The sequence below is a fragment of the Syngnathus typhle genome, linkage group LG6, assembly GCF_033458585.1.
Source record: "Syngnathus typhle isolate RoL2023-S1 ecotype Sweden linkage group LG6, RoL_Styp_1.0, whole genome shotgun sequence".
Taxonomy (NCBI): Eukaryota; Metazoa; Chordata; class Actinopteri; order Syngnathiformes; family Syngnathidae; genus Syngnathus; species Syngnathus typhle.
The window spans coordinates 7,738,212-7,758,295 of record NC_083743.1 but is presented as its reverse complement, the minus strand read 5'-3'; the positions used below and the strand labels follow the sequence as shown (position 1 = coordinate 7,758,295).

The following is a 20,084-nucleotide window of genomic DNA, read 5'->3' as shown; positions in this document are numbered from 1 at the left end:
TAGTTGGATGTAAACGCCGTATTAAACTATTTTCTGCTGTCTAGATTATGAGAATCAAAGATGCAATTTAACTTAATTTTAATGCCTGAATTATATTTCTAAATGTACATTAAAAATGTTGTTTCACTATCACTAATGTCAGGTCAAAAATAGACTTGCCTTATTGAATTTTATTGTGGATATAACATGCAATATTACAAATATTCAACACAAACTTACAAGTGACACAAATGTCACTCTTTTAAATCAGCCTTAAGTGGCTCAATGTTTTATGTTTTTCAAATTGCTCAGTTTTTTTTAATGTTTTTCATTTGGTTATAAAACTTGTGATCAAAGTTGTAGTGTGGTCCTAAAAATGTAAGGAGATCCGACGACTAACATTGCAAAGATTCATTGAGTAATTCATAAATACATTACAATAACGCATTACCCCTATCGCTGGTTGATACCAGACAGTGGCAGTAGTGAGTGCTGAAAGAAATTTGGACTTTTGTCACATCAGCTGGACGGAACTCAGCAGCACGTGCCAAACTTCCAGCCACTTGATGCGTCGCAGGTTCATAAGTTGATGTTCCAAGGCCAGCTGGACGTTGTCATCCAAGGTCATGTTGAAAGTGTTGTTGCCACATTGAATGTCAATCTGGATGGTGAAGAAGACAGCTGGGTCAGTAAGCATACTTCAGTTAGTCAACATTTTCTACAGGTTAACCCTGGGAATATAGTATTTAGGATTTTTTTTGACGTCGGAACGCATCTCCACATTAATCTGATTGATGACCTTGAAGTCGAGTCCGGGTCCAAACTGGTGGGGTTGAGAAGCGTTCACGGTTTGTTGGGTAGTTTTTTTGTCCGCTTGGGAGTTGAGCACAATGCTTTTGTTTCCAAAGTGGAAATTCAGCTGAAGCGCAGTCATGTTGTCGTCTTCTTTGCCCAGAAGCAGCTTGACGATGAGCCTGCAATGCACTCTTGCAATGACTGCCTTGTTTGGTTTTAAAGAGAGTTATTACCTCTCTGCATTGGAATTGGCCTGTCCTCTGATGACAACACTGCGATTCACACCGAGACCGTCGTTGAATGCAGCTTGGATCGAACCATTCTGTGCACACGCAATTGAGAAAATGCATGCAGCTCAAATTTTACTTAGTTTTTGCTCATTTTGTTGCATGTTTTGAATAGTTTCAAAAGATGGGTAAAAATGCTCTTTATGCATTCGCTGCACTAACAACTTACTGGGTTGGCCAACACGGCAAGCAGGCACGAGCACGTGGGGTCATCTGAGGCACACGATGTGGACTGATCGATTGACATTTTGCAAATCTCCGGTGCCCAAATGTTTTGCGGCACGGCGGTGGTATTCGGTTTGGAGGAAAGAGTAATGTAAGGACGAGCAGAGGAAGCACAAGGAGGACAAGTAGGAGGAGGGGAGGTAGTGGTGGACAAAGGTCGGGTGGTTGTTTGCAAGGCAGGAGCAGCAGTAGTAGTAGGACGACATGGAGGAGGACAAAGGCACACGTCTGCAGGGACACAATCCATGTGAAAGGAGAGTGCGCATTTAGAGGACATCATGCACACCTTACTTTCTGGCCTAAACAAATGAATACCTTGAAGCCCTAATAACACTTCTACATGCTTTTCAATTATGAACATTAGAATCTTTGAGGGGGCACAAACACTATTTCCCTGATACACATTCCTGAGTTGTTGATGAATTGCATGCAGCCATAATCATCAAAGTGTGGACAAACCCAGGGTGTACTTGCAGATGAAATATTTGTTTTCCTGACAGTCATCAATTTTCCATTTTCTCGTTCTAGCAGTCAACGCAATGCATTGCGGGAAGTTCGTGTCGTTGCGTGCCTGAAAGGTACCCCAGTACCTGAAACAAAACAGGCAGCCACAGAAGACGCCAAATAAGGCACAGAAGTCTTGACTTAGCTTTTTACCACCAGAGTCGTCATCATCAATACCAGTTAAGTCAGTGCTTCTCAATTATTTTCTGTCACGCCCCCCCCTAGCAAGAAGAAAACTATTCGCGCCCCCCCTCCCCACCGTGACTATCCTAACTTGTCTTGTAAGTCGTAAAATGTTGCACTGTCGCAAACGTGACAGAAGTAACAATGAGAGCGCCACTGCCCCCTGCTGTAGTAAACGCGCAGTTACACTTTATTCTAGTGCTGCCAAAAAAAAGCCTGTTCCCCAGGGTCACACGCGCCCCCCCAGGAATAGCACCGCGCCCCCCAAGGGGGGCGCGCCCCACTATTTGAGAAGCACTGAGTTAAGTGAACAGGAGGACAAATTCAACCTATTCAATGATGCAAGCAATGTCGTGCTTTCTTCTGACTAGAAGGACACTTACTCGGGATAGTAAATACTTCCGTCGCTCCATTTCCACTCATCAGTATTGTTGTTACGGGACAAACCGATCCAATGATCCACCCTCATATATAGTGACTCTATAAACTCCTGCAACAGGAATAAACAGATATAACGATAGAGAAGATTTTCAGGGTGTATGTTCGGATGAGTAAGAGGAGTCACCATCTCTCTGAAGTACCAAATGCTAGCCAGATGGCCACCCTCTCTTTTACAGCGAGCCTCAGCCTCTTTCCAGCCCACTTCGTAACGGAACCGTCCATAACAATTGTTCTTGACGTTCCAAAAGCTGTATGGACAGGAGGAGCGCGCTACGACAACACCAAACAACAATGATGACAGCCACGACAACATCCAGCATGTGACCTCTTTTGCTGCACATGCAGCATGACTGCAAAGTCGAGTAGATTGTCATATCCCTGCAGTGCTCTTACAGGGAAAAGGGCTAAACTGCTCGTACCTTTACAGTGGTTAATAAATCCCTTTACATCTCAAGAAAATATTTACTCACTGTTGCAGGGCCAACACAGGACAAGAATGAGTAGCAGCGTCGCGACAACTGACGGGCTCATGTTCCAGGCGGCCGGCACCTATCTAGACGGCAACAAAACAACAGCACCGCACAACCGAAGATCCAGCGCGTGATTACTGCCAGTTCCTCCTGTCGTACAAACATGCCATGTCACAGAAGACTCAACGAAATGATGCTCTTTTTGTGCTTTGAATGCTTTGTGTATACGTGCAGTGACATTTGAGAACCTCAATCATGCGTGTTTTATGGTGAAAAAAAGCTTTGAAATGAGGTCTGTTGAACGTGACACAACAAAGCAGACAGTAAAAAAAAAAAAAAAGGAAGCCATGCACTAAACTAAAACAATCCCTAAATCCACTTATAAAATAAACTAAAGCTCAAAATGGATGACAACTAATTCAATAAAATGATCAAGTAGTTAAAATAAAAAAATGCAGACATCTGCAAGTCAATTTGAATTATGTTCACTGGTTAATCATCTAGATTTTTAGTTATCTACTCTATTTACATCAAGTCTAATTATTTTTCTTTTTTATACAGTACAATATTCATTAAAGATATTAAAGTGAGACAAGATACAGCCATTCATTAGAAATAAGTCTAAATGTGTTAGTCAATTATTTGACTTTGATATCAATGTCCAATATTTACAGTATATCGAATTTGTAAATAAAGTAGCTCCTGTTTTGAAAACATCGTTGGACTTTCATTTAAAAACACTTAGCAACAAACACACTCGTTTCAGGCGCATTTTTTTTTTTAATTTCTTAAAACAATTACATTAAGCCAAACTCTCGCAGTGGCAATTATATGTATATAGAATTGTCAAAATAAACGCTCTCACAAATTAGCATGAAAAGCAGTGTAAATTCTAAAAGCAATCTCTCACCAAAAGCAGAGGGCATATAAACAAATGCACGCTATTAAAATCAATTTGACGGTGGTTTTTTTTTTTTTTTTGAAAACGTGCACAAAATATTTTTTTTCACGCAATGTTGGTTTGTTTGCTGGTCAACAACACTAAACGTCCCACGGTCCTTCGCTAGAGGGCAGTAGGGACCTCTCTCAAATGACGTCATCATTACGTTGCAGGTAAAGCGACGACGACAAAGTCGCGCTTGGTTTAAGCACTCAAACAGAAGCTTGTTGCCTTCTATTTGTCTGCATTAGATAAATACGCAACTTGTGTGGCATTAGCAACATTACAACTGCAACGACGAAAGAGGTAAGTTATGTTAGCAACGTTATTTGTCGTACTGCTTGGTTACAATACAGAAGTGGGGCCCGCTGCTTTAAGCGTGGTAGCTAGCACAATGCTAACATGAGCATATTTAGCGTGATTATGCTCGACCAATGTTCCATCTCAAATATGCCACACTGTAGTGTGGAAATACTCCAAATCGGGGATTAGCAGTGGTGGTTGCAGGCAGGGATGCTCCCGATTTTAAATCTCAATCCCCTCGTGCACTCTACCTGATAACGCGTAATCACGTTTGCAAAAACAGGTCCGAGCTACATAAAATGTCGTTTCGTGTATTGGGTCGCTTTAAGTGCACGTTGTAAACAGCACAAGTTGAAGTTGATATTCAACTATTTGACATGCCTAGTTACATTCTGTTAGGAGTTCCTAGTGAAGTGGGAGAAATCGTTGAATGCTAGATGGTGGAGCTCCTGTCGGCTGCTACATTCATTAGCTGAACAGTCCCCCTCCCTTGAGTGTAGCAACGCCATTGCAACCAGAGCAACCTCAACATTCAAAAGGGGAGACAAAACAAAGTGTTGGAGAATGAAACGCTCTCTGTTAGTTCTCCTAGCGAGTAAAACAAATACTTGATGTCTTCTTTTTGTTTCAGTGTGTCAGTTAATGTCTGTTCCTGCTTGCTTGCAGCTAGAAAATGTTTGCAAGGACCACAGCAAAGTACGTAGAGGAAAAGGACCGTGGTCCTCAACAACTGGAAGATCTTTGGCTGCAGCCTTATGTTGTGTTGCACAGAGTAGGTTGGTACACATCTATTTTCTATTATGAATCCTCTTCCAGTGTTTCTTTTTAGTAGGATTCTATCAAAATCATGTGTGATAGGCAGATTGAAAAAGTCCTTGTATAAGTGTGACCAGGTTTTCTTCAACTGTAACTTTAATTGTTAATATGCGTTTGTCTTGTTTTGCAGACCTCAGTGAAGCGATTCGGCCTGAACAGCAGGAGCAGGAGCGCATTCGCATTAAAAAGGAAGATGTGGGCAAAGAGGTCCACCACTTGAATGAACAAATGGAGCAGACATTTCTTTGCGCTATAAAAGAGGAGGAAGAGCCAGAGCTGCCTTGTATTAAAGAGGAGAGAGAAGACTCTTGCAACATTAAAGAGGAGGGAGAAGACTCCTATGACATTAAAAAGGAGGAAGAAGAGGAGGAGATTTGCAAGGTGCCATTGACTGGTGTACCTGTGACGAGTTTAGATGAGGGTCAACATGAAATGAGCAAAGTGGCGGAGCCTCCAAACTGCAGTTCAAGTCAACAAATGACCAGAGAAGGTAATGGAGACCACTGTGGCGGATCACAACCAGCTCCACCATCAGAGAGTCATGACGTGTTGTCACATATTCCTGTTGATGCTGCTGCTGATGAGTCTCAAAACAAACACAGCCAATGTTCTCAGTCTGGGAAATGTGCTAATAACAGTGTTTTGAAGCAACACATGAGAATAGACAGAAGAAAGGAAAGGTTTTTCCCAGATTGTGGCCAAACATTGTCTCAGAGGGGACATTTAAAAACACACACAAGAATCCACACTGGTGAGAAACCTTTTTCATGCTCAGTTTGTGGCAAAAGATTTTATCGGAAGGGAACTCTAACAATTCATACAAGAACCCACACTGGTGAGACACCACATACATGCTCATTTTGTGGCAAAGCATTCGCTCGGGGGGACGGGTTAAAAATTCATACAAGAATGCACACTGGTGAGAAGCCTTTTTCATGCTCAGTTTGTGGCCAAAGATTCTCTGACAGCGGAAATTTAAAAACACACACAAGAATCCACACCGGTGAGAAACCTTTTCCCTGCTCAGTTTGTGGCAAAGCATTCGCTCGGGGGCACGGGTTAAAAATTCACACAAGAATGCACACTGGTGACAAACCTTTTTCATGCTCAGTTTGTGGCCAAAGATTCTCTCACAAGGGACATTTAAAAACTCATACAAGAATGCACACTGGTGAGAAACCTTTTTCATGTACAGTTTGTGGCAAAACATTTTCTGTGAAGCGAACTCTAACAAGTCATACAAGAACCCACACTGGTGAGAAACCCTTTTCATGCTCAGTTTGTGGCAAAAAATTCACTCGGAAGGTAAGCTTAAAACGTCATTCAAGAATCTACCCCCTGTTGCCTGCTCAGTCACCTGTCAAAGAGTCTATTGAGAATTCCGAGTGTGTTGGGGAGATGAGCTATGATCCGTGAAGCTTTCACCTTCTATTTGAGCGGACTTCATGAGTTTTTGCATCAATGATAATTCTATTCTATGTACCTTTTGATTGGGATGCTGAGCTCCTTTACCACTGTTCTGATTTTGGTTGTAATGAATTTGAAAATAAAGTTAACCACCCTCAGGATAAGTTTTGTATTTTTCATTATACATGAGGTTTATTTCGTTTTTAGTTGTGGTTTTGAACTTGAATTTGTTTTAATTAATATTAAGGGCAAGTTGCTTAGTTTTTATCAGTGTTTAGGGTTTTGTTTTGCCCCCAGATTTACCAAGACTTGTTAAGAAGAAAAATCAGAAGCAAGCAAGACACTTTTTTTTTTCTTTCTTGCGCTTGTGTGTAGATTTAGCCCTGCTCTCTGCTAACCAATCAAAAAGGGGCATGATATACTATAGCCGAGGTGAAATGAGACAACTACAGGGAGAAATAGAAAGCTGAGATGCACAACGATTGAAGGACCGTAGTCATCAACAACTGGGAGATCTTTGGTTGCAGCCTTGTGTTGTGTTACGCAGAACTGGTTAATACTTTTAGTAGAATTCTATCAAAATCATGTGTGATAGACAGATTGAAGAAGTCCTTGTGTAGGTTTTACCAGTTTGTCTTCAACTGTAACTTTGTTAATATGCATTTGTCTTGTTTTGCAGACCTCAGTGAACAGCAGGAGCAAGAGCGCATTCACATTAAAAAGGAAGATGAGAGCAAAGAGGTCCACCACTTGAACGAACAAATGGAGCAGACAATTCTTTGCGCTATAAAAGAGGAGGAAGAGCCAGAGCTGCCTTGTAATAAAGAGGAGAGAGAAGACTCCTGCGACATTAAAGAGGAGGGAGAAGACTCCTGTGACATTAAAAAGGAGGAAGAAGAGGAGGAGATCTGCAAGGTGCCATTGACTGGTGTACCTGTGACGAGTTCAGATGAGGGTCGACATGAAATGAGCAAAGCGAAGGAGAAACGGTTTTCCTGCTCAGTTTGTGGCCAAAGATTCTCTAATAGGGGACATTTAAACACGCACACTAGAATCCACACTGGCGAGAAACCTTTTTCATGCTCAATTTGTGGCAAAAGATTCTCTCACAGGGGACATTTAAATAAGCACACAAGAACCCACACTGGCGAGAAACCTTATTCATGCTCAATTTGTGGCAAAATATTCTCTGCCAATGGAAACTTAAAAAAGCACACACAAATCCACACTGGTGAGAAACCTTTTTCATGCTCAGTTTGTGGCAAAAGATTTCCTGCGAAGAGATCTCTAACAAGTCATACAAGAACCCACACTGGTGAGAAACCTTTTCCATGCTCAGTTTGTGGCAAAAGATTCAATGACAAGGAATACTTAAAAAAGCACACAAGAATCCACACTGGTGAGAAGCCTTTTTCATGCCCAGTTTGTGGCAAAAGATTTTCTGTGAAGGGATATCTCCCACTTCATATAAAACTTCACGCTGGTGAAAAACCTTTTTCATGCACAGTTTGTGGCAGAAAATTCTCTCTGAAGGGAACCTTAAAAACTCATACAAGAATCCACACCCGGTTGCCTGGTCAGTCACCTGCCAAAGAGTCTATTGAGAATTCCTAGTGGGTTGGGGAGATGAGCTATGATCCGTGAAGTTTTCACCTTCCGTTTGAGCGGACTTCATGAGTTTTTGCATCGATGATAATTCAATTCAAAGTACCTTTTGATTGGGATGCTGAGGTCCTTCACCACTGTTCTGATTTTGGTTGTAATGAATTTGAAAATAAAGTGAACCGGCCTGGGGATGATAATAGTTTTGTATTTTTCATTATACTTGGTGTTTATTTTAATTTTAGTTGTGGTTTTTAACTTGAATTTTAAGTCATAGTCAGGGCAAGTTGCTTAGTGTTTATCAGTACAGGCAATTATGTGAGTGGAGTTCGCCTCCAACTTTGCTGGTCAACAACACTAAACGTCCCACGGTCCTTCGCTAGAGGGCGTCAGGGATCTCTCAAATGACGTCATCATTACGTTGCAGCTAAAGCGACGACAACAAAGTCACGCTTGGTTAAAGCACTCAAACAGAAGCTTGTTGCCTTCTATTTGTCTGCATTAGATAAATACGCAACTTATGTGGCATTAGCCACATTACAACTGCAACGACGAAAGTGGTAAGTTACAACTGTGGATCTAAGTTATCATGTTAGCAACGTTATTTGTCGTACTGCTTGGTTACAGTACAGAAGTGGGGCCCGCTGCTTTAAGCGTGGCAGCTAGCACAATGCTAACATGATCATATTTAGCGTGATTATGCTCGACGAATGTTCCATCTCAAATATGCCACATTGTAGTGTGGAAATACTCCAAATCGGGGATTAGCAGTGATGGATGCAGGCAGACATGCTCACGATTTCAAATCTCAATGCTCTCGTGCACTCTACCTGATGATAACGCGTAATCACGTTTGCAAAAACAGGTACCATCTACATAAAATGACGTTTCGTGTATTGGGTTGCTTTAAGTAGATAGATGGTGGAGCTCCTGTCGGCTGCTACATTCATTAGCTGAACAGTCCCCCTCCCTTGAGTGTAGCAACGCCATTGCAACCAGAGCAACCTCAACATTCAAAAGGGGAGACAAAACAAAGTGTTGGAGAATGAAACGCTCTCTGTTAGTTCTCCTAGCGAGTAAAACAATTACTTGATGTCTTCTTTTTGTTTCAGTGTGTCAGTTAATGTCTGTTCCTGCTTGCTTGCAGCTAGAAAATGTTTGCAAGGGCCACAGCAAAGTGTGTGGAGGAAAAGGACCGTAGTCCTCAACGATGGGAAGATCTTTGGCTGCAGCCTTATGTTGTGTTGCACAGAGTAGGTTAGTACACGTCTATTTTCTATTATGAATCCTCTTCCAGTGTTTCTTTTTAGTCGGATTCTATCAAAATCATGTGTGATAGGCAGATTGAAAAAAGTATAGGTGTGACCGGTTTTTCTTCAACTGTAACTTTCATTGTTAATATGCGTTTGTCTTGTTTTGCAGACCTCAGTGAAGCGATTCGTCCTGAACAGCAGGAGCAAGAGCGCATTCGCATTAAAAGGGAAGATGTGGGCAAAGAGGTCCACCACTTGAATGAACAAATGGAGCAGACATTTCTTTGCACTATAAAAGAGGAAGAGCCAGAGTTGCCTTGTAATAAAGAGGAGAGAGAAGACTCCTGCAACATTAAAGAGGAGGCTGAAGACTCCTATGACATTAAAAAGGAGGAACAAGAAGAGGAGATTTGCAAGGTGCCATTGACTGGTGTACCTGTGACGAGTTTAGATGAGGGTCAACATGAAATGAGCAAAGTGGCGGAGCCTCCAAACTGCAGTTCAAGTCAACAAATGACCAGAGAAGGTAATGGAGACCACTGTGGCGGATCACAACCAGCTCCACCATCAGAGAGTCATGACGTGTTGTCACATATTCCTGTTGATGCTGCTGCTGATGAGTCTCAAAACAAACACAGCCAATGTTCTCAGTATGGGAAATGTGCTAATAACAGTGCTTTGAAGCAACACATGAGAATAGACACAAGAAAGGAAAGGTTTTTCCCAGATTGTGGCCAAAAATTGTCTCAGAGGGGACATTTAAAAACACACACAAGAATCCACACTGGTGAGAAACCTTTTTCATGCTCAGTTTGTGGCAAAAGATTTTGTCGGAAGGGAACTCTAACAATTCATACAAGAACCCACACTGGTGAGACACCACATACATGCTCATTTTGTGGCAAAGCATTCGCTCGGGGGGACGGGTTAAAAATTCATACAAGAATGCACACTGGTGAGAAGCCTTTTTCATGCTCAGTTTGTGGCAAAAGATTTTATCGGAAGGAAAATCTAAGAGTTCATAAAAGAACCCACACTGGTGAGACACCAAATACATGCTCAGTTTGTGGCCAAAGATTCTCCCAGAGCGGAAATTTAAAAGCTCACACAAGAATCCACACCGGTGAGAAACCTTTTTCATGCTCAGTTTGTGGCAAAAGATTTTGTCGGAAGGGAACTCTAACAGTTCATTCAAGAACCCACACTGGTGAGAAATCTTTTACATGCTCAGTTTGTGGCCAAAGATTCTCTGACAGCGGAAATTTAAAAGCTCACACAAGAATCCACACCGGTGAGAAACCTTTTTCCTGCTCAGTTTGTGGCAAAGCATTCGCTCGGGGGCACGGGTTAAAAATTCATACAAGAATGCACACTGGTGAACAACCTTTTTCATGCTCAGTTTGTGGACAAAGATTCTCTCACATGGGACATTTAAAAACTCATACAAGAATGCACACTGGTGAGAAACCTTTTTCATGTACAGTTTGTGGCAAAACATTTTCTGTGAAGGGAACTCTAACAAGTCATACAAAAACCCACACTGGTGAGAAACCCTTTTCATGCTCAGTTTGTGGCAAAAAATTCACTCTGAAGGTAAGCTTAAAACGTCATTCAAGAATCCACCCCCTGTTTCCTGCTCAGTCACCTGTCAAAGAGTCTATTGAGAATTCCTAGTGGGTTGGGGAGATGAGCTATGATCCGTGAAGTTTTCACCTTCTGTTTGAGCGGACTTCATGAGTTTTTGCATCGATGATAATTCAATTCAAAGTACCTTTTGATTGGGATGCTGAGGTCCTTTCCTTCACCCCTGTTCTGATTTTGGTTGTAATGAATTTGAAAATAAAGTTAACCGGCCTGGGGATGATAATAGTTTTGTATTTTTCATTATACTTGGTGTTTATTTTAATTTTAGTTGTGGTTTTTAACTTGAATTTTAAGTCATATTCAGGGCAAGTTGCTTAGTGTTTATCAGTACAGGCAATTATGTGAGTGGAGTTCGCCTCCAACTTTGCTGGTCAACAACACTAAACGTCCCACGGTCCTTCGCTAGAGGGCGTCAGGGATCTCTCAAATGACGTCATCATTACGTTGCAGCTAAAGCGACGACAACAAAGTCACGCTTGGTTAAAGCACTCAAATAGAAGCTTGTTGCCTTCTATTTGTCTGCATTAGATAAATACGCAACTTATGTGGCATTAGCCACATTACAACTGCAACGACGAAAGTGGTAAGTTACAACTGTGGCTCTAAGTTATCATGTTAGCAACGTTATTTGTCGTACTGCTTGGTTACAGTACAGAAGTGGGGCCCGCTGCTTTAAGCGTGGCAGCTAGCACAATGCTAACATGATCATATTTAGCGTGATTATGCTCGACGAATGTTCCATCTCAAATATGCCACATTGTAGTGTGGAAATACTCCAAATCGGGGATTAGCAGTGATGGATGCAGGCAGACATGCTCACGATTTTAAATCTCAATGCTCTCGTGCACTCTACCTGATGATAACGCGTAATCACGTTTGCAAAAACAGGTACCATCTACATAAAATGTCGTTTCGTGTATTGGGTTGCTTTAAGTAGATAGATGGTGGAGTTCCTGTCGGCTGCTACATTCATTAGCTGAGCAGTCCCCCTCCCTTGAGTGTAGCAACGCCATTGCAACCAGAGCAACCTCAACATTCAAAAGGGGAGACAAAACAGAAAGTGTTGGAGAATGGAACGCTCTCTGTTAGTTCTTCTAGCGAATAAAACAAATACTTGATGTCTTCTTTTTGTTTCAGTGTGTCAGTTAATGTCTGTTCCTGCTTGCTTGCAGCTAGAAAATGTTTGCAAGGGCCACAGCAAAGTGTGTGGAGGAAAAGGACCGTAGTCCTCAACGACGGGAAGATCTTTGGCTGCAGCCTTATGTTGTGTTGCACAGAGTAGGTTAGTACAAGTCTATTTTCTATTATGAATCCTCTTCCAGTGTTTCTTTTTAGTAGAATTCTATCGAAATCATGTGTGATAGGCAGATTGAAAAAGTCCTTGTATAGGTGTGACCAGTTTTTCTTCAACTGTAACTTTCATTGTTAATATGCGTTTGTCTTGTTTTGCAGACCTCAGTGAAGCGATTCGTCCTGAACAGCAGGAGCAAGAGCGCATTCGCATTAAAAAGGAAGATGTGGGCAAAGAGGTCCACCACTTGAATGAACAAATGGAGCAGACATTTCTTTGCGCTATAAAAGAGGAGGAAGAGCCAGAGCTGCCTTGTATTAAAGAGGAGAGAGAAGACTCCTGCAACATTAAAGAGGAGGGAGAAGACTCCTATGACATTAAAAAGGAGGAACAAGAAGAGGAGATTTGCAAGGTGCCATTGACTGGTGTACCTGTGACGAGTTTAGATGAGGGTCAACATGAAATGAGCAAAGTGGCGGAGCCTCCAAACTGCAGTTCAAGTCAACAAATGACCAGAGAAGGTAATGGAGACCACTGTGGCGGATCACAACCAGCTCCAGCATCAGAGGGTCATGACGTGTTGTCACATATTCCTGTTGATGCTGCTGCTGATGAGTCTCAAAACAAACACAGCCAATGTTCTCAGTATGGGAAATGTGCTAATAACAGTGTTTTGAAGCAACACATGAGAATAGACACAAGAAAGAAAAGGTTTTCCTCAGATTGTTGCCAAAAATTGTCTCAGACGGGACATTTAAAAACACACACAAGAATCCACACTGGTGAGAAACCTTTTTCATGCTCAGTTTGTGGCAAAAGATTTTATCGAAAGGGAACTCTAACAATTCATACAAGAACCCACACTGGTGAGACACCACATACATGCTCATTTTGTGGCCAAAGATTCTCTCAGAGGGGACATTTAAAAACTCACACAAGAATCCACACCGGTGAGAAACCTTTTTCATGCTCAGTTTGTGGCCAAAAATTCTCTCAGAAGAGAGATTTAAACACGCACACAAGCCACACTGGTGAGAAGCCTTTTTCATGCTCAGTTTGTGGCAAAAGATTTTATCGGAAGGGAACTCTAACAGTTCATACAAGAACCCACACTGGTGAGAAACCAAATACATGCTCAGTTTGTGGCCAAAGATTCTCTCACAGCGGAAATTTAAAAGCTCACACAAGAATCCACACCGGTGAGAAACCTTTTTCCTGCTCAGTTTGTGGCAAAGCATTCTCTCAGGGGGGACATTTAAAAATTCATACAAGAATGCACACTGGTGACAAGCCTTTTTCATGCTCAGTTTGTGGCCAAAGATTCTCTCACAGGGGACATTTAAATAAGCACACAAGAACCCACACTGGTGAGAAACCTTATTCATGCTCAGTTTGTGGCAAAAAATTCTCTCAGGGGGGATATTTAAAAACTCATACAAGAATCCACACTGGTGAGAAACCTTTTTCATGTACAGTTTGTGGCAAAACATTTTCTGCGAAGGGAAATCTAACAATTCATACAAGAACCCACACTGGTGAGAAACCCTTTTCATGCTCAGTTTGTGGCAAAAAATTCACTCTGAACGTAAACTTGAAACGTCATTCAAGAATCCACCCCCTGTTGCCTGCTCAGTCACCTGCCAAAGAGTCTATTGAGAATTCCGAATGTGTTGGCGAGATGAGATATGATCCGTGAAGTTTTCACCATCTATTTGAGCGGACTTCATGAGTTTTTGCATCAATGATAATTCTATTCTATGTACCTTTTGATTGGGATGCTGAGGTCCTTTCCTTCACCACTGTTCTGATTTTGGTTGTAATGATTTTGAAAATAAAGTTAACCACCCTCAGGATGATAATAGTTTTGTATTTTTCATTACACATGATGTTTATTTCATTTTTAGTTGTGGTTTTTAACTTTAATTTGTTTTAATTTATATTTAGGGCAAGTTGCTTAGTTTTTATCAGTGTTTAGGGTTTTGTTTTGCCCCCAGATTTACCAAGACTTGTTAAGAAGAAAAATCAGAAGCAAGCAAGACACTTTTTTTTTTCTTTCTTGCGCTTGTGTGTAGATTTAGCCCTTCTCTCTGCTAACCAATCAAAAAGGGGCATGATATACTATAGCCGAGGCGAAATGAGACAACTACAGGGAGAAATAGAAAGCTGAGATGCACAACGATTAAAGGACCGTAGTCAACAACTGGAAGATCTTTGGTTGCAGCCTTATGTTGTGTTACGCAGAGCTGGTTAATACTTTTAGTAGAATTCTATCAAAATCATGTGTGATAGACAGATTGAAGAAGTCCTTGTGTAGGTTTTACCAGTTTGTCTTCAACTGTAACTTTGTTAATATGCATTTGTCTTGTTTTGCAGACCTCAGTGAACAGCAGGAGCAAGAGCGCATTCACATTAAAAAGGAAGATGTGAGCAAAGAGGTCCACCACTTGAATGAACAAATGGAGCAGACATTTCTTTGCGCTATAAAAGAGGAGGAAGAGCCAGAGCTGCCTTGTAATAAAGAGGAGAGAGAAGACTCCTGCGACATTAAAGAGGAGGGAGAAGACTCCTGTGACATTAAAAAGGAGGAAGAAGAGGAGGAGATCTGCAAGGTGCCATTGACTGGTGTATTTGTGACGAGTTTAGATGAGGGTCAACATGAATTCCCTCGGAGGGAACATTTAAAAAGGCATACAAGAATCCACACTGGTGAGAAATCTTTTGCATGCTCAGTTTGTGGCAAAATATTATCTGACCAGCGAATTTTAAAAATTCACACAAGAATCCACACTGGTGAGAAGCCTTTTTCATGCTTAGTTTGTGGCAAAAGATTTTCTGACAAGAGATATATGACACTTCATACAAGATTTCACACTGGTGAGAAACCTTTTTCATGCTCAGTTTGTGGCCACCTATTCACTGAGAAGGGAAGCTTAAAAAAGCACACAAGAATCCACACTGGTGAGAAGCCTTTTTCATGCTCAGTTTGTGGCGAAAAATTCTCTCGGGGGGACGAGTTAAAAATTCATACAAGAATGCACACTGGTGAGAAACCTTTTTCATGTACAGTTTGTGGCAAAACATTTTCTGTGAAGGGAAATCTAAAAATTCATACAAGAACCCACACTGGTGAGAAACCTTTTTCATGCTCAGTTTGTGGCAAAACATTTTCTGTGAAGGGAAATCTAACAATTCATACAAGAACCCACACTGGTGAGAAACCTTTTTCATGCTCAGTTTGTGGTGAAAAATTCACTCTGAACGGAAACTTAAAAAGTCATTTAAGAATCCACCCCCTGTTGCCTGCTCAGTCACCTGCCAAAGAGTCTATTGAGAATTCCGAAGGTGTTGGGGAGATGAGCTATGATCCGTGAAATTTTCACCTTCTATTTGAGCGGACTTCATGAGTTTTTGCATCAATGATAATTCTATCCTGTGTACCTTTTGATTGGGATGCTGAGGTCCTTTCCTTCACCCCTGTTCTGATTTTGGTTGTAATGAATTTGAAAATAAAGTGAACCGGCCTGGAGATGATCTAAATGAACACCAAGTATAGATTTTAGTTGTGGTTTTTAACTTGGATTTTAATTCATATTCAGGGCAAGTTGCTTAGTTTTTATCAGTGTTTATCAGTACAGGCAACTATGTGAGTGGAGTTCGCCTCCAACTTTGCTGGTCAACAACACTAAACGTCCCACGGTCCTTCGCTAGAGGGCGACAGGGATCTCTCAAATGACGTCATCATTACGTTGCAGATAAAGCGACGACAACAAAGTCACGCTTGGTTAAAGCACTCAAATAGAAGCTTGTTGCCTTCTATTTGGCTGCATTAGATAAACACGTAACGTATGTGGCATTAGCCACATTACAACTGCAACGACGAAAGTGGTAAGGTACAACTGTGGCTCTAAGTTATCATGTTAGCAACGTTATTTGTCGTACTGCTTGGTTACAGTACAGAAGTGGGGCCCGCTGCTTTAAGTGTGGTAGCTAGCACAATGCTAACATGATCATATTTAGCGTGATTATGCTCGACGAATATTCGATCTCAAACATCCTACACTGTAGTGTGGAAATACTCCAAATCGGGGATTAGCAACCAGAGCAACCTCAACATTCAAAAGGGGAGACAAAACAGAAAGTGTTGGAGAATGAAACGCTCTCCGTTAGTTCTTCTAGCGAATAAAACAAATACTTGATGTCTTCATTTTGTTTCAGTGTGTCAGTTAATGTCTGTTCCTGCTTGCTTGCATCTAGAAAATGTTTGCAAGGACCACAGCAAAGTACGTGGAGGAAAAGGACCGTGGTCCTCAACGACTGGAAGATGTTTGGCTGCAGCCTTATGTTGTGTTGCACAGAGTAGGTTAGTACACGTCTATTTTCTATTATGAATCCTCTTCCAGTGTTTATTTTTAGTCGGATTCTATCAAAATCATGTGTGATAGGCAGATTGAAAAAAGTATAGGTGTGACTGGTTTTTCTTCAACTGTAACTTTCATTGTTAATATGCGTTTGTCTTGTTTTGCAGACCTCAGTGAAGCGATTCGTCCTGAACGGCAGGAGCAAGAGCGCATTCGCATTAAAAGGGAAGATGTGGGCAAAGAGGTCCACCACTTGAATGAACAAATGGAGCAGACATTTCTTTGCACTATAAAAGAGGAAGAGCCAGAGCTGCCTTGTAATGAAGAGGAGAGAGAAGACTCCTGCAACATTAAAGAGGAGGGAGAAGACTCCTATGACATTAAAAAGGAGGAAGAAGAGGAGGAGATCTGCAAGGTGCCATTGACTGGTGTATTTGTGACGAGTTTAGATGAGGGTCAACATGAATTCCCTCGGAGGGAACATTTAAAAAGGCATACAAGAATCCGCACTGGTGGGAAATCTTTTGCATGCTCAGTTTGTGGCCAAATATTATCAAACAAGCGAAATTTAAAAAATCACACAACAATCCACACCGGTGAGAAGCCTTTTTCATGCCTATTTTGCGGCAAAAGATTTTCTGTGAAGAGATATATAACACTTCATACAAGAGTTCACACTGGTGAGAAAAATTTTTCATGCTCAGTTTGTGGCAAGAAATTCTCTCAGGGGGGATATTTAAAAACTCATACAATAATCCACACTGGTGAGAAACCTTTTTCATGTACAGTTTGTGGCAAAACATTTTCTCTGAAGGGAAATCTAACAGCTCATACAAGAATTCACTCTGGTGAGAAACGTTTTTCATGCTCAGTTTGTGGCAAAAAATTCACTCTGAAGGTAAACTTAAAAAGTCATACAAAAATTCACACCCGGTCACCTGCCAAAGAGTCTATTGAGAATTCCGAGTGTGTTGGGGAGATGAGCTATGATCCGTGAAGTTTTCACCTTCTGTTTGAGCGGACTTCATGAGCCGTAGCCATTACCGTAATTTACGGACTATGTCACGTTTTTTTTCATAGTTTGGGTGGGGGGCAATTTATAATAAGGAGCAACTTATATGTATTTTTTTCAAAAATGTCTTCGTCCCCCCAAAAAAAGTGAAACCGGGATGTAGCAAGGGATTACTGTAATTTGAATTTCAAGTAACGTCAGCAGCGCGGCGGTTGTTTACATAAAGGACAAAGATTGATCACGGGAGGACGAAGGGCCCCACGTACTACCGGCATCATTAGCGACTTTGTTTCTAAATCACATGGCAGACGAAGAGTTTGAAGGATTTGGAGTGACACAAGGTTTGAAAAACTATTATGGCTTTTATCCACGCCCGGTCCTACTCTGAGCTTTCTTTCACCTCCGTGGATTGAAGTTGGGGGGCCGGCGCTCAGCCGGGTGGCTGTCCAGGGACGGTGGATAGGGCTCGGACATGGCTTTTACGCACGGCCGGTCCTATTTTATGGATCTCTCTTCCACCTCCGTGGCTGGAAGTTTGTTTTGTTAAATAAAGAGCCGTTTACCAAACCCACGTCTTTCCTTGTACTTTGTTAAGGCTACAATATAGTTATATACTAAATCTGTGGAATAACAACGAGACTGACATCAGGGCTCACACGCGGCGTTGTTGACAAAGGACGAGGAATTTGATCGATGGATCTAGAGCGCACAGATGGTTTGATAATATTATTGCTTATATAATAGTTATTTGATTTCTAATTTATATATCATTATATGGGCCTGCGGAATGTTTGGAAGTGCAAGCGGCGTCAGCGGCGCGCACCCATTGTTGACAAAGGACGATCGATGGATTTGATGAATTGGAGTGACACAGATGGTTTTATAAACAAGTTATTTATGTAATCGTTTTTTTTTTTTTTTTTAAATAACTCTGAATGTTACGTCAGGGCCGTTCTCAGCTCTTTGTGTTTATGTCACATTAGCATACCTATCGTTTAGCCTGTTGTTTCTCGTTCATGACTTCTCGATGTCGAATTTTGTCGAATACATTGCCCCCCAAAATGCGATTTTTACTCCGGAGCGACTTATATATGTTTTTTTTCTTTTTACTTTTTTGGGCATTTTACGGCTGATGCGACTTGTACTCCGGAGCGACTTATAGTCCGAAAATTACGGTTTTTCATATTTCATATTTAGGGCAAGTTGCTTAGTTTTATTAGTGTTTAGGGTTTTTCTTTAGTCACGAGGTTGATGACACCATTTTTCTTGTTTACTACTCATTGAGCTTTCATTTGATTTTTTAAGAAATTGTCGCAGTGCTTAGCTTGGAAGTAGTTACTATTATGAGCTATTGGCTTCCATTAAAACACAGTGCGCCTGAAGATATAGATGCGAGTAGCCATCCAGCAAAATGGCCAGTCATCCTGTTGAGTCACTCAGTTCCAGCCACATTTTTTTAAATTGTCTTTCAACAAACATTAAGCCAAAGTGACAATTGTATATTAAGAAAAAAGTCCAAATAAAAGCTCTCAAATAAACTATCTGGTCTATCCAGTGTCGTTCTATTAAATCATTCATTCGTTTGGTTATCAAACTTGTGATCAAACCTGAGGTGTGCTCCTAAAAATGTAACATGACAAGATTCAACGACTAACATTGCAGAAATTCATTCATCATACATTAATTACAGCAATGGTCTCCAACCTTAGAATAATTTTCGCGGACCGGTTATATAAAAATACGATGAAATAAAATGATACAACTGCCATAAAACCAAATATAAACCACATAAAAGTAAAACTCACCATTACGTTGAATTATTGGGAGCACCGACTTTCTCAGAAACGAGCCGGTCCCATCTAGGCGGAGACATTGACATCCGAAGTGGTTAAGGTTTGTCTTTTAATGCAGGATTCTTGGTCTCCATGTGCCCAAGCAGTTTTGAAGGCTTCATTGCCTCGTTAGCTAGCGATAAATCCATATTTTAAGTAGGACTCCAGATTTTTTTTTTTTAATGCAGCTTTCCTTTTCTTAGAAGTGGTAGCCTCTTCCTCTTCTTCAGTCTCCTCACTGGGCTTTTTTTCCCCTTTCCGAAAAAGCTTTCCAAACTTCTGTTTCTTGTTCATTTTTGTTTGCCTCGCGGGCTCGACTGGGGCGACGTCACGTGACCGAGACGAGCATCTTGTGTCAAGAGACACAGCGACGATATTTATATTTTTCAAAATAAATTCTCATTTTTGCTTGCTTTACAGGCTCGACTAGGAAAACATGTCACGTGACCGGGACGAGCTTCTTGACCAGAATGAATTGATCGTCGATAAAAATGTTATTTTATTTTTTTCCTGTGCGGTTTGGCGGCCCGGTACCTGGGGTTAGGGACCCCTGGATTAAATCCATCGCTGGTGGCTACCAGAAGATGGCAGTAATGAGTGGTGAAAGAAATGAAAAAATGTAGAATTGCAACAATTGATGCTGATATGCAAAAATGGATTTTTGTCATATCAGCTGGATGGAACTCAGCAGCACGTGCCACACTACCAGCCACTTGATGCGTTGCAGGTTCTTAAATTGATG

General features: G+C 41.3%; 5 protein-coding genes across 10 annotated transcripts; 4 read left to right on the top strand and 1 right to left on the bottom strand.

Annotated features, from left to right (window-relative positions):
• Nucleotides 1-150: 150 nt before the first annotated feature.
• LOC133156195 (uncharacterized) lies at nt 151-19,671 on the bottom strand. 3 transcript variants are annotated; one of them, XM_061282013.1, is made up of 9 exons: nt 19,316-19,671; nt 2,885-3,034; nt 2,539-2,684; nt 2,357-2,463; nt 1,746-1,876; nt 1,231-1,514; nt 1,008-1,096; nt 779-953; nt 151-640 (listed from the first exon to the last, which is right to left on the bottom strand). In XM_061282013.1, exons 2-9 carry the CDS (start codon nt 2,943-2,945, stop codon nt 494-496), a joined length of 1,140 nt encoding a protein of 379 aa, XP_061137997.1. In that variant the 5' UTR covers nt 2,946-3,034; nt 19,316-19,671; the 3' UTR covers nt 151-493. The 3 variants fall into 3 exon arrangements, with proteins under 3 accessions (XP_061137997.1, XP_061137998.1, XP_061137999.1); XM_061282014.1 differs by having other exon boundaries at nt 2,885-2,967; XM_061282015.1 differs by lacking the exon at nt 19,316-19,671 and having other exon boundaries at nt 2,539-2,662; nt 2,885-4,798.
• On the top strand, nt 4,114-8,154 carry LOC133156199 (gastrula zinc finger protein XlCGF52.1-like). The gene is made up of 4 exons (XM_061282021.1): nt 4,114-4,130; nt 4,798-4,899; nt 5,074-5,433; nt 7,030-8,154. The coding sequence occupies exons 3-4, from the start codon at nt 5,172-5,174 to the stop codon at nt 7,962-7,964; spliced, it is 1,197 nt and encodes a 398-aa protein (XP_061138005.1). The 5' UTR covers nt 4,114-4,130; nt 4,798-4,899; nt 5,074-5,171; the 3' UTR covers nt 7,965-8,154.
• On the top strand, nt 9,104-11,072 carry LOC133156194 (gastrula zinc finger protein XlCGF57.1-like). The gene is made up of 2 exons (XM_061282012.1): nt 9,104-9,209; nt 9,375-11,072. The coding sequence occupies exons 1-2, from the start codon at nt 9,107-9,109 to the stop codon at nt 10,877-10,879; spliced, it is 1,608 nt and encodes a 535-aa protein (XP_061137996.1). The 5' UTR covers nt 9,104-9,106; the 3' UTR covers nt 10,880-11,072.
• On the top strand, nt 11,401-15,687 carry LOC133156193 (zinc finger protein OZF-like). 2 transcript variants are annotated; one of them, XM_061282011.1, is made up of 4 exons: nt 11,401-11,432; nt 12,022-12,131; nt 12,302-12,661; nt 14,514-15,687. In XM_061282011.1, exons 2-4 carry the CDS (start codon nt 12,029-12,031, stop codon nt 15,509-15,511), a joined length of 1,461 nt encoding a protein of 486 aa, XP_061137995.1. In that variant the 5' UTR covers nt 11,401-11,432; nt 12,022-12,028; the 3' UTR covers nt 15,512-15,687. The 2 variants fall into 2 exon arrangements, with proteins under 2 accessions (XP_061137995.1, XP_061137993.1); XM_061282009.1 differs by lacking the exon at nt 14,514-15,687 and having other exon boundaries at nt 12,302-13,999.
• On the top strand, nt 15,872-18,077 carry LOC133156198 (gastrula zinc finger protein XlCGF57.1-like). Of its 3 annotated transcripts, none has more exons than XM_061282018.1 (3): nt 15,872-16,025; nt 16,395-16,500; nt 16,666-18,077. In XM_061282018.1, exons 2-3 carry the CDS (start codon nt 16,398-16,400, stop codon nt 17,493-17,495), a joined length of 933 nt encoding a protein of 310 aa, XP_061138002.1. In that variant the 5' UTR covers nt 15,872-16,025; nt 16,395-16,397; the 3' UTR covers nt 17,496-18,077. The 3 variants fall into 3 exon arrangements, with proteins under 3 accessions (XP_061138002.1, XP_061138003.1, XP_061138004.1); XM_061282019.1 differs by having other exon boundaries at nt 15,888-16,025; nt 16,391-16,500; XM_061282020.1 differs by having other exon boundaries at nt 15,892-16,030.
• Nucleotides 19,672-20,084: the final 413 nt, after the last annotated feature.